This window comes from Camelus dromedarius, chromosome 29 (genome assembly GCF_036321535.1).
Source record: "Camelus dromedarius isolate mCamDro1 chromosome 29, mCamDro1.pat, whole genome shotgun sequence".
In the NCBI taxonomy this organism is placed as follows: Eukaryota; Metazoa; Chordata; class Mammalia; order Artiodactyla; family Camelidae; genus Camelus; species Camelus dromedarius.
In genome coordinates this window covers 16,505,781-16,518,417 of record NC_087464.1, presented here as the reverse complement: position 1 = coordinate 16,518,417, position 12,637 = coordinate 16,505,781, and the positions used below count along the sequence as shown (strand labels likewise).

The following is a 12,637-nucleotide window of genomic DNA, read 5'->3' as shown; positions in this document are numbered from 1 at the left end:
CTGTGTATCTGACCATCTCCTCCATCTCCCTGTGGGATCCTGGTAATAAGCCTTGCCCCCTTGCTAGCCTCAGTCTTCCCATCTGTGAAACAGGGAGGTTGGATTTCCTTAGTGGTTCTCAAATTATGCTCAGCATGTCCTTCAGAAGTTCCTCAAAAATTGGATCCAAAATTGCAAAAAATAAAGATTCTGCTTCTTTGAAAACTGATTTTTAAAGACTTATCTACCCAAATGTAATCTATCCCTGCAACACATTCAGTAGGCTCACTGACTTTGTTGCCAAGGTATAATTAATTTTGCATAGAATTTGAGACTGTACAGTGAGGTGTTAAACAACTGTCACCATTTGTAATGGCTTGGCCATGTAAATGAAGTGTTTTGGTTTTTAAAAATATATATATTCGGCAAAAACAAGGCAACACACAAAAATAAATTAGGTGCCAAGGCCGATGTCAGACAGCTGCTACCACCTACCAGCCCTGATGCAAAATGACTGTGTCTATCACAACAGGTCATTGTTCTTGATTAGCTAAATGTTAGATATTTAAATACTTAAATTTATACTGATTAAAATACAGCTCGTGTCTGATTTGTACACTGGAATTCCGCAGAAGATCTCATTTGAAAGAAGAGCTCTGTGACAGCTAACATGTTTGAGAAAACTGGCTGGAATGAATGCTAACACTGGTTCCCAGGTTCACAGCCACGCTCTCTGATCCAACAGGTGTTTCTAAAAAAGCCAGTGATCCCACCTGTCCCAGTTCAAATCCTGGATGTGTCAGCTTCCTGCCTTCCTAGGAGCTCCGGCCGCACCAGTGCCCTCAGTGTGGCCCAGCCTTTGCACAGGGATTCTCCCACCAGGCTGCCCTTTCCCCAGCCTGGCTGAGCTCCTAGCCCCTTCCAGCAGTCCCCCAGGCTTCTCTCAAATTCCTCTGGCTCCTGGGGCTTCCCAGCCCTCCCCGTGGGCCCGGATGTGGGAGGGCCTCCTCTCTGGCCTTGGATACTCATCAGACTGCACTCCACCCCCCCACCCCCCTCCCCCGGCACACTACAGCACACCACAGGCACTCCACAGGGAGGAGGAAAGACAAGCATGGGGTGGCTCCTGCCTGCTTCACGAGCTCTCCTCCCAGGGCCAGGGTCAGGTGCATGGTCGGCGGCGGCCCTTCCTCAGGAAACCAGCTCCCAGCATGGTGTCTCCCTCCCCCCACAGGCCAGAGGAGCTTCCCCTTCCTGAAGCTGGCTAAAAATAAAATACCCCAGAGAGGAATTTAGCCTCCTTGAAACGGACACTAAAGATTAAACTATTAAGCTTAAAGCAGAGCTCTCATGGAAGGGGTCAGATGGAATGAAACCTCTGACACAGGGTCTGCCAGGAAGAGGCTTGGGGGCGGCGGGGGGAGCGAAACCTGATTCAGAGCCCACCTCCCACCCCCGCTGGAAAGAGCACTCAACTGGGAGTCAGGCATCTTGGCCTCAAGTCCCAGCTCTGTCACATACAAGTGACTAAGCAAAGTCAGTTCAGAATCACTTCCGCATCTTAGTTTCCCCAACCAAAAATGGGGATGGAAACACCTTCCCATGGAAGGGTTGTGAGAGCCCAGTGGTCACAGGTTAGATGAAGGGGCTTAATTCATTATAAAGCCCTCACCAAATGAAAAGGACCACTATTATTTAATCTGCCCAAATCTCTGTAAGTAGCCTTTTCTAATGAAAACCACAGAGCTAAGAGATTTCTCCATTCTGGGGCCCCAAATTCAGCAAAGGTGTGGGTAATTCTGTGACAATCTCCAGAGACTGAGAACTCATTCACTGATTAGTGCAACAAATATCTGCTAAATCCCCGTGATGGGTCAGGCCCTGTGCTTGGAGATGAAGGATGGATGAGGAAGGTCCCTGCCCCCATGGTGTCCAGAGGAGGCCACTGTGCCCACTGCAGCCCCCGGTGGAGGGGGGAGCATCACTGCCCCCCACGGCAGCGGCACCCAGCGGCTGCCCTCGTGTCTGCTGTGGGCTTGAGAAAATAGGCAGCTCAGCACTTTTTCTAGACTTCCCCAAAGGCAGGGCAGTGGAGGGGAGGGGCTGGGCCTCAATAGCGAAGCCTGTGCCGGGACTTGGCCCCAGATTCTGAATCCAAACCTGCGCTATGCCCTTTCCTGGCTCAGGCACATCCTGTCTCATCCTGAGCCTCAGTTTCATCTCTGCAGAGCAGGAAGTGGTGCCTGACTCCTGGGGTAGTGAGGAGATGGGACAAGGACCGCAGTGGAAATGTTAGTTCCCTCCCCCGTGCTCTTCTCCTGGCCCCAGTGCTAGCACCACCCCTCTTCTGGCACCTGAAGGGAACAGAAGCAAAGAAACCCTTAATATTGCTTTACTGGCAGATGAGAGGGTGAAAAAGTCAGCCAGCGGCTGTCTGCAGGAGCTGGAGCACAGGTCTGGTGTGGTCCCTACAGGGAGGGTAATCGTGTAATATTCCATCCCTGTTAGGGGGGACCTTCTAAGAGTGATAGGAGCCACTCCATAGGCTCACATCAGGACCGCAGGTACAAGGCAAACCTGCCCTTGACCACCAGGTGTCCCTCTCCTATAGGAACAGGCACGAGGTTTGACTTTAGGGCAAGAGGACTGAAGCTGTGCCTGGGTGTCAACGGGGACCTGCTCACTGTCCTTGCTTTCGAGGGGTTTGTTCTCAAGTGAGGGGACGCAGAGGTGCCAATGACTAACCACAGACTTGGGCAGAAGAGCTAGCTTCCCATGACAGTGCTCATCAGGTCCCAGGAGAGCCATTTAATCCTAGAAACAAGCCCGGCGGTGGCACTGGGGTGGGGGTAGCTGTGGCACACTCTACAGCCCAGGAATCAGGGGCATAAGTAGCAAGCTCAAGAGTGCCCTGTCAGTGAGGGCAGAGCTGGGTCTGCACCTGGGCCTGTCCAGCCCCACAGCCCAACCCCATTTGGGCTCCATATCTGCAGCTTTACTCCACCATCTTTGCAACCTAGGAGGTCACATCATGACTCTGAGCCCAGTGTCCTCAGCTCCCAGGTGCTGCCCTGCCCCCGTCAGGTTCCCAAGAGCCCCAGGAATGCATGGACAGGCCCCGGGCAAACTGCTACGTGAAGCCTCAGATCTGTTCCTGTCTACCTGTTCCAAAACTCTGGCCAGACTGGGGAACTGGGGTGTCCCTCGAGGGCAAAGCCCCTTCTTGGGTCTCCAATCAGAATGCGCTTTTTCCTGGAAGCCTCCATCAACCCATCTGCCCGTCTGGCCAGTCAGGCCCCTGCTTTCTTTTACTGGATGGACACTTGGTTGACCAGACACACATCACCCTGTAAATATGCATTTAAGAGGCTCATGGGGTTGAGTGTTCACTGGGGCAGCCAGACAGTGTATGTGTGTGTACACGTACGTGTGTAGGAGGGGCTCTGTTGAGACACAGCCCCAGAGAAAGAAGACAGACGGGATCTAATTCACCTGTGTTTTGAAAGCGTGTTCATCTATCATGCACAGGGATGGCCAGTGGGAAGCCGGGGGCTCTGCAAGCCCAGTGTCATTATTCCTCCTCCTCCTAGGACATCTTTTTGGCACCCCCGACCAGCTCGTCCTCACAGGCCACAACCCTCCTGTTTTATGTCTGGAATGGGCTGCCCAGGGCAGGAGGAGAGCCTGCCATGTGCACCCCATCTGGGTGCCAGGACGGGCCCCACACCTCAAGGCCCTTTTTGTCATCGGCCTGGGCCCCCTTGTGGCACCTCCTTTCTCAGGGCAAGGCCTCTTTCCCATCAGAGAGCACGGAACAAAATCTCTCTACAGTGTCCAAGAAAAAGGGGAGACTGCCCCGGGCTCTGCACAGACTGGGCTATGAGATGAGGGGCCATCAGAGCTGGAGCAGATGCAGCTCGGCCGCCTCCAGGACACCCTCAGTCCCCGGGGTGGAGAGAGAGGAAATGGCAAAGGCAGGGAAATAGAGGAAACAGAATTGCTGTCTGATTGTAGTTTAAAGACTTGCACTGGGAGTAGGGGGAAGGGAGGCCACAGCAGAGAAGGGGTGGGGGGGAGAGAGAGAAAGTGACAGAGCGGGGGAGGAAAGAGAGAGGGGGGAGAGAGAGAGAGAGAGAAAGAGAGAGGCAGGCTGTGGAGACCAAGAAACAAAAGCCGGGGAGGGGGAGGGGAAGGAGTAGAGTGGAGAGAGGGGGAGGGGACTGTGCTGGTGACACCAGAGGCCCAGGGCTGCCCTATTTCCCAGGGCTCGGTATCACCCCCTCCCAGGCCTGAGGCCAGGCCAGCCCCTGGGGAGGGACCGAAGTCTTATCCCAGGGGGCCCAGCAGGAGGCCTTCCCAACTCAGGCAGGGACCCAGTCCCCCAGAGCTCTCACTGTTGCTTCATCTACTGCTGTACTACAGTTTCTGTAAATACTGACATGAGCTTGTCAAGTGCATTAATGAGTGACTTGCTGTGTGACCCTGGACAAGTCACCTGACCCCTCAGTGTCTCAATTTTCTGACCTATAAAATGGGCACAAGAGGCTTCTTGGAATCTTGAGGGTGGGTTAATCCTTGGCTTACCTGCCTGTCTTCCAGGGTCCCTTCCCCAAGACATGACAGCACCTCCTCTCCACGCTGCTCTAAACGCTCCTCTCATCTCACTGGGACCCCTTCATGTATTCCTGATCTGGGAGCAGGGGAGGTCGGGGAGCTTAGGGTGGCCAGTGTCCCTGGAACACAGACAGTGGGGCAGAGTTCGGGTGGAAGGCACTTGAGGCCTGGTTTGGCTTGGGGCTGGCAGGACAGGAGCCATTTGGAAGGAAGAACCAATAGGACCTGGTGACCACCTGGCTATCCTTTGCCTCACTCCCACAATCAGGACATCTCAAAAACCAACTGAAGACGCAGGAATGCTCTAGGGCTTCTGCCAGCCCAGCCTTGGGATGTCACCAAGCACTCTGTGATCGATTACTCTGATGACTATTTTTGAGGGCCTAGTAGGTATTGGGGCCTGTTCCCTGACACAGGCCCCACAGTGCCCCCGGGCTTCTGCTCGGGAGAAAGTTTGACCTTTGGCTTTGAATCACCAGGAGACTGCGGCTATGGCCTCCAGTTCTGCAAGTGAATCACTGGCTCAACACACGTTTAGTGGGTACCTGCCAGGTGCTGGGTACCGTTTACGGTTGCGGGGATATAGTAGGGAGCACAAGTTCCCACCCTCGGGGAGCAGCTCTGAGCGAGCTGAGCCTAAAACCTGAAGCACCAGGATCTTTGGCAGGCAGGAGGCACAGCGCTGGGGTTGGGCCGGGGCAGGACCTAGCAGAGCAGCAGAGGACCAGCTCACTCCTTGGTCTGGCTTTCAAGTCCTGTGGGATCTGGCTCTGGCTTCTCTTCCTGCCCCTGTCACCAGCTATACTGTCAGGGTCCTTTGCCCCGGGAGCCCCAGGCCCTGGGTCCCAAGAAGCTGAACATGGAGCGGGGTGGGCAGGTAGCTGGGCCTGGGGAGGGAACAGAAGTCCCAGGCATGCACATGGCTGTAGAAGAACACTCACGGGACTTGAACTTATAGCAAAACTACCCTCTTTGTTTGTTCTGTTGTCCTCCTCAGGGTAGACTTGAGGGTAAACTCTGCTCACATCCCATGAAAGGAAGAGGAAGCAGAAGCAAAAGCTGGGGGCTTGTGCAAACTTCGGGGCTCCTTGCCAGTCTCACTTCTGTCCAGCCCACAAGGCCTCATTCGACTTAGCAGCTCTGGGCCTGGCGCTGACGAGGCAGTGGGGTGGGGACGGGGTGGCCGAGGGGGAAGTGTGTACGTGAGTCTCTTCCTTACAGAAGTCTCTCTCTGCCTCAGCTTCCCCTTTCCTCTGGGGACAGATTTGCTAAGCCCTGTCTCCAGAGGTCAGTGGCTGGGCCACCAACGCAGGGCCACCAACCCACAAACCACAGGAGGGCCTGATACTTACTATGTAAACCTACCCCTTTTTACAGATAAGGAAACTGAGGCTCAGGGAGGGGAAGGGACTTGTCCTGGTCCAAGGTCACACAGTGAGATGGCGGTAAAGCAGGTCTCTGGCCCAGAGGACTATCCTCAGCCACATGACCTATAGGATGAAGTTCCCATGTCTTAGCTGGCTGCCCAAGGCTGTCTCCAGCCAAGCTCTCCCTGATGCTGCATTAAGCCTTCCTGTCCCTCTGCACCACACACACACACACACACACACACACACACACAGACACACACACACACACACAGACACACACACACACCTGTTTCCTACCTTGAGGCCCTTGCACAGGCTGAGTCACTTGCCAGGACTTGCCTTTCTCTGGCACTAGGTGAATATCCCTTCATCCTTTAGGATTCAGTGCAGGCATCAGACACTCCTTGGCCTGGGGCAGGGCAAGGGCCTCTTCCACAGCCAGGTTAATTTTTTGTGTCAACGTGGCTAGGCCATAGTGCCCAGTTGTTTGGTCAAACACTAATTTAGATGTTGCTGTGAGTGGTCTAGTCGATGTGATTAACATCTACAATCAGTAAATTTTAAGTAAAGCAGATTACCCTCCTTAATGTGGGCAGGTCTTATCTAATCAGTAGAAGTTTTAAGAGAAAAAGGGAAGTTTCCCAGAGAAGAAGGAATTCTGCCTCAAGACTGTATCATAGAAATCTGCCTGGGTCTCCAGCCTGCCAGCCTGCCCCACAGATTTTGGACTTGTCAGCCTCCACAATTGTGCGAGCCAATTCCTTAAAATAAATCTCTCTGTATGTATACCCTGCTGGTGCTGTTTCTCTAGAGAGTGCTGATACAATCATGCCAATTCATAACTGCATCTGTTTACGGGCATCTCCCCCACCATACGACCACCCCAAAGGACAGTGCCTGCAGGGGAGCAGAGTGGGCCCAGCAGGGGAGTGTCCAGAGAGAAGGATGCCAGGGCAGGGAAAGGGGAGCCTAGGAAGTCTAGCTACCAAGAGACCCGGAATGAATGAGTCAATGAATGAATGAGACTGAGGGGAAATCCGTGCCCGAGAGTTCTGCTAATGCCGTGCTCTTCCCCACCAGGAAGGGAAGGTGGTCCTGGCTGGGAGAGTGGCCACTGTGTGAGGCCCTCTCCTCCAGGAAGGTGATGGGGACCTCTAAACCCAAGGAAAGGAGGACTGGAGTTTCCATGGTGAGAGGCACACTCTCAGGCCCACTGTGTTCATGTGACCTCGTAATTCCAACTCTTCCAAGGACAGAGACCCTGGCTCTGCATGGTCCGACTGGCATGCTTTGGTTAGAGCACCAGTGCCAGGCCTCACCCCAGGTCAGTTAAACCAGAATCACTGGGTCTGGGACCTGGACATCATATTTCCCAAAACCTCCCCAATTCACTCTGATTCTCGAAAGTAATCAGTCAGAACTGATGCGCACTCTCACGTGAACTAGCCTTAAGGGTAAATGAATAGTGCCCTCCCCCCAAAGTTGTGACACCCACCCCTGGTGGGACCCTTCCTCCCCCTCCCCAGCCCAGGGCCCCCGTGCTGCACCCCCCAACCCCCAATGGTTCATACAGGAGCTGAGCCCAGAGCTACAGCCTGCTCCTCCTCACGCCCCAAATGGACTTAGCCCAAGCAGGTTCCTCTACTGGAAATGAGGCTATACATCAAGCCTCAACCAAAGATGAGTTGGGACAAAGGGGCAGAGACCCTAAGCAGGCCAGGGCCAGCCCTCCGAGGAGGAGGGAGTGAGCGCTTCCAGAGAAGCAAAGCCGTGGGCTCCCAGCCCCTGCTGCCTGCCTCGGGAAACCTCGCTGAACCCTTTGTCCTGAGGAGAGCTGGGTGGGTCTCTGATCCTTGTAGAAACGAGCCTGCCCAAACTAATGAGAGTCTGCTGCACAAACTGCTGGGGGCAAACGCTGAGCAGTGAGCAGAGCCCCACACAAATCACACAGCAGCTTCCCCTCAGCGCGAGTGCAGGAGTGATGTGGCATCTCTGATCTGAAGTCACCAGGTCCCCAGAAGCTGTAGACCCTGGGCCCTCATGCCTGACACCTCACTTGCCACAAAGGAGGAAAGCTAGGTTCTCCCACAGCAGGACATTGGCCTTGTTGAAGGCCCTTCACCCAGGCCACTTCGGCTGTGTACCCTCAAGGCTGGTCTTGGAATCTTCATCAACAGGGAGGGAAGGAACTTTGGGGACTTTCCTGTACAGTGCTGTCATTTTACAGATGTGGAAACTGAGGCCCCAAGGCTCCCACCCCATGATGGGGACCAACTTGAGAGCTCAATTCCTGGTGTATTCCCAGCCATCTATCCAACTACATCAAACATGGCAGCCACCTGATACACTCAGGCTCCCCCACCAGGCTGTTGGCCTGCATCAAGTCCAGACACCTCACCAAGGACCTGTAAGAACTTGCTTGCTTGGTCCTTGCTGACGTGGCAACTTCATACCACTCTGCTCCTACCACATGGGCTTTCCTTATTTTCTTGAACAGCCCTTCCTGCATGAGGCCTTTTCACATGCTGTTTCCCAGGCCTGGAATGCTCTTCCTTGTCCCTCACCTTTCAGCTTTCAACTCAGGGATCACTTCCACAGGAAGCCTTCCCTGACTCCCCTCTCCCCAACCAATCTGATCCCCCAAGTTCTAAGCAGCTATAAGTTGAATACTTTTCCTTCCTGGGCTTTAACAGTTTTTAATGACAGACTTAATTGCGTGATTACTTGCTTAATATCTGGTATCCCAGTTAGATTGCAGACCCTATGAGGGCAGGGCAGAGAACTCGTCTGTGTGCTCATCAGTGTTTTCCCAGCAGGGTGCACATACAGAATGAATCGTTGCCCTTTTGAGAGTCTCCATGTTCAAGTGTGAAGAAAAATAAGAGGCCCCTTGCTGAGCCTCAGGTGGAAACAGCCAAATCTGTACTTTCTTTCCCTGAGCTTCAGGACCAATGTCTGTTCCCAGGGGAAGGGACAGTAGGTCTCTGGAAGGCTCTGTTTCCAGAAGCAAAAAGTATGTCTATCATCCAAACAAGCACACTCTGCTGGACCCAAAGATCACCAGTTTAATGTAACATGGAAAAACAAACAAAACTGGGCTTACGAGTTCATGGACAAAGATAAGAACCACAAATGAAGGAACAACAGGAGCATTTACTGGGCTTAAACTTTGTCAGGCCCTGTGATGAACACATGTAATTTCTATGCTTCCAGGCAGCCCGCTGGGGTAGGGAGTACCGTTTCAATTTTATAGCCGTCGAAACTGAGGCTTAAAGAGAGGCAGTCCCCCACAGGTAGGGAAGCAGACCCCAGCTGGGTCAGCCCAGGGGCGCCAAGGCCCAGCGCTCTCCACTCTGCCACCTATGGGCGGGGATGAGCTTTCTGGGTCAGGTCTTATTCCCCTGCCCACCTCAGTTTCCCCACAATGAGGCCTGACTCAGACCTGGAAGCCCTCACGGCTTCCCTTCCTCCTCCCCAGGCTTGTCTCAGGCCCCTCCGGCACTGAGCCCTCAGCCTTCTCCATCCTGTCTTCCTGTCCCTCCTTCCGTTTCCGTGGCAACCCCATCCTCCACTCTGCCACTCAGTCCTGCATTCCCATCTCTTTCTTTCCTCTTTCATCTCTCCCCTCATCGCAGTGTATAGTCCAAATCCCCCTCTGTCCTTTCCTTCTGGTCTCTCATCTCTTTTACTCGCCTTTTATCTCCTTCAATGATCTCTTGTCATCTCAGGGCAACATTTATTTATCTCTTGCTTAAAAAAAAAAAGAAAAGAAAAGAAAGAGGGAGAAAAAAAAAAAAAAAGAAACTCCATTTCATCAGTGCCAGCCTTCTTTCTCTTGGGTCCCCTCCAAAGGCTAGACTCGGATTCCAGAATGGACCTCCTGCCTTGCTACCATGCAGGCCCTCTATCGACCTCACCTACCACAGGAAGAAAACACACAGGTGGGAGGTGTCCAGGGGCAAAGGCTTACTGGGGGGAGGCACTCTAGGGGGCTTGGCCCTGCTTCTCTGAGGTCAGGTTACGGGAGGCACCAGAGGCCCCCTCAGGAGAGAACAAGGAAGGACCTAGACCCAGGACTAAGCCAGGCCCAGAATCCCTCTGCAACGCTGCCCCAGCAGGAATTCACTGCAGTTCAGGGAAGGTCCACGCATATACTGCCCCAGGCCCCATATCTCCTCCAGGCCCCACACCTCCTCCAGGCCCCACTTTGCCTCTTGTGAATGCCTGGATGAGACACAGGGCCTGGCCCCAGACTGGGGCCCACAGCGGATGCTCAAGGTACCCAGCTCCCCTCACTCCAAACAGGATAGTGAGATTCATCCATTTCTCAAATTCACTCTTTGCTGTGGTCCTAAATTACCTGAGTAAAAGAAGAGCACCAGCTTGTGGGCTCTCCTACCCAGGGCTGTATCTCCGCTGTTCAAGGCAGAGTGAGGGTTGCCAGCTATTTCCAATTTCTTTTCAGTGATTGCTAACTGAGCTTCTGTTACTGACCAGGCCCTCGATCCAGGCCATGCCAGGGAGATGGGCATTTTAATTTTCATTTCACAGAGGAGCAAACTGTGGCTTGGAAAAGCTGTTACTTGTCCAAGTCACAGAGCCAGCAGAAGATAAAGGAGGGATTTGAGCTGGTTATAATCATGCTCTTCCCCTTTCTTCCTGCTCCCAGGAGTGGAGGGTCATGCCGACCCCTGGCCCAGCCTCCCCAACCCTGCTTTCTACATTTCTATGTTTAATCTGGAGTGATCAGAAAGACAGGAGAAAGAGAGATTTACTCCAGAAAACAAAGCAAGCTGATCATGGCTGGAGCCCCAGTGTCTCAAAGTGACAGAGAGAACACATGGGCTGGTGGAAAATGGTATAAAGTCCCCTGGGAAACCAAAGCCACATGAAGAAGAATGGGGCCCTGGACCTTCAGGAGCCCCACAAGCAGTGTGATGCATTGTGGGTGGGGGGTTGGGGGGAGGTATTGGTGGCCGCTAAGTCCTGGGACCCAAATGCCCCACTGGAGTAGCTCTATCAGGTGCAACTGGCAAGGCCTGAGGTCCAGGTCTGCTGAGCCCACAGAGGTGCCTATGACACAACAGCTCTGTCTTTCCCCTAAAAGGTTAGCTTAGAACCTCAGGAACCCCAGGAATACGGCCCAAGGAGGAAGAGATGGGAAGCAGCAGAGGGGGAGGGGGAACAGGAAGGTCAGCCCCTCACTCTGCTGTTGAACGAGGGGAGAGGAGCCCAGCTCTCAGTTGGGCAGGCCTGGCTTGCACTCCTATCTCTGCCATGTGTGAGCTGGGGGGCCTTGGGCAAGTTCCTCGACTCTCCTGGGACTCGGTTTCCTCGTATGTAAGATGGGGACATTGATATGAAAAGGATCTACCACAAATTGAGCCCTTCCTTCAGGCCAGGCTTGTACCTAAGGAGATCATGTATATAAAGAAGGACATCTTGATAACACACCCACTTTACAGAGGAGGAAACCAAGGCAGAGAGGAGTTGAGTGACCCACTCAAGGTCATCAGATACACGAGAGGAATAAGTGGACTCTGGGTTTCATTCTTGGGTCTAACTTAAACACCTGTGCTTTTTTTTTTGCCTGTGCTTTTTAAGGTAAAGGAAATAAGGGAAATACAGGTATCTGTGGGGGATGGGTTCCAGGACCCCTGTGGATACCCAAATCAGCAGATGCTCAAGTCCCTTATAATAAAATAGGGTAGTACAGTCGGCCCAGCTATAACGTATTTGGTAATAAGGCCAGTGCATAGAAACGACTCAGTTACTGGGACCTATTGCTGCTATGATCATCCCCATCATCATTTACTCCCTGGGCCAGGCTGGCGCAGGCTGTGGGTGGGACATAAAGATCCCCACCCTTAGGGACCTCCCAATGTGCCTTGAGAGAACGACTAAGACCCATGAAACAGGAGCGCAAACTAACAGTGAGGAAATAAGCACAAAATGTGTGAGGTACCACAAAAGGACAATGCAACTTTGATTTTTTTTTTTCTCCCTTAAATTTAAGGGGAAAAAAAATTAAAGGGGTCATGAACATTCTTGTATGTAAACTGACACTTAGGGAGACAACACAGCCACTGGGCACGGGTTGCAGGGTCTGGTCTCACCCCTTGCATGTTGGTTTGGGTGTGCCTGGGTCCCCTCATCTGACATGGAACAACTTCCCACTTCCCAGAGCTGTTAGGAGGTTTACTGGAGCCCATGAGCCCAACAAGCATGCTCTGTAGTGTTCAGGACACAAAGGTCGGGTGGAGGGGCTGGGGAGGCCTAGAGATGGGAGAACCTGGCTAGGAAGCCCCCTCCCCCAGCAGATGCAGCGAGAGATGAAGGGAAGGTAAAAAGGGAGAAGAGCAGTGGGCAGAGAAGATGCCGAGGGACAAGGACAGGCGGGGAGTATGGCCTGGCCACGGAGCCCTCTCCTGTCTCACAGCCGCCAGCATGATTCATCCCCCTGCGTCCCTGGCAGCAACTGCCTCCTGGAGCCGATGCTGTAATCAACATTTATTTTGCAGTCACCCACACACCCAAGTTGCGTACGGATTTGTGCCAGGAGAGGAGTAAAGAATGCCTCTCTCATTCACGTAATGCCTGCATGTATCTCCTGAGGGGAGGGACAGCTGGGGAAACATTTAGGCTAATAGTGTACACACACAGACATCAGGCAC

The 12,637-nt window shown here is 53.2% G+C and overlaps 1 protein-coding gene across 7 annotated transcripts in view; it reads right to left on the bottom strand.

Annotated features, from left to right (window-relative positions):
* Positions 1–12,637, bottom strand: part of ZNF710 (zinc finger protein 710) — a 63,536-nt gene that overhangs the window by 11,858 nt on the left and 39,041 nt on the right. The window contains exon 1 of one of the 7 annotated variants that reach the window (XM_064480580.1): positions 6,261–7,398. The exons of 3 other annotated variants lie outside the window; for them this stretch is intronic. In XM_064480580.1, coding sequence (XP_064336650.1) covers positions 6,261–6,334 — 74 coding nt within the window. In that variant the 5' untranslated portion in view covers positions 6,335–7,398. Of the gene's footprint in view, positions 1–752; positions 982–3,471; positions 3,903–6,260; positions 7,399–12,637 lie in introns of those variants that run through there. 3 more of the 7 variants (XM_064480578.1, XM_064480579.1, XM_031440568.2) reach the window with 3 other exon arrangements.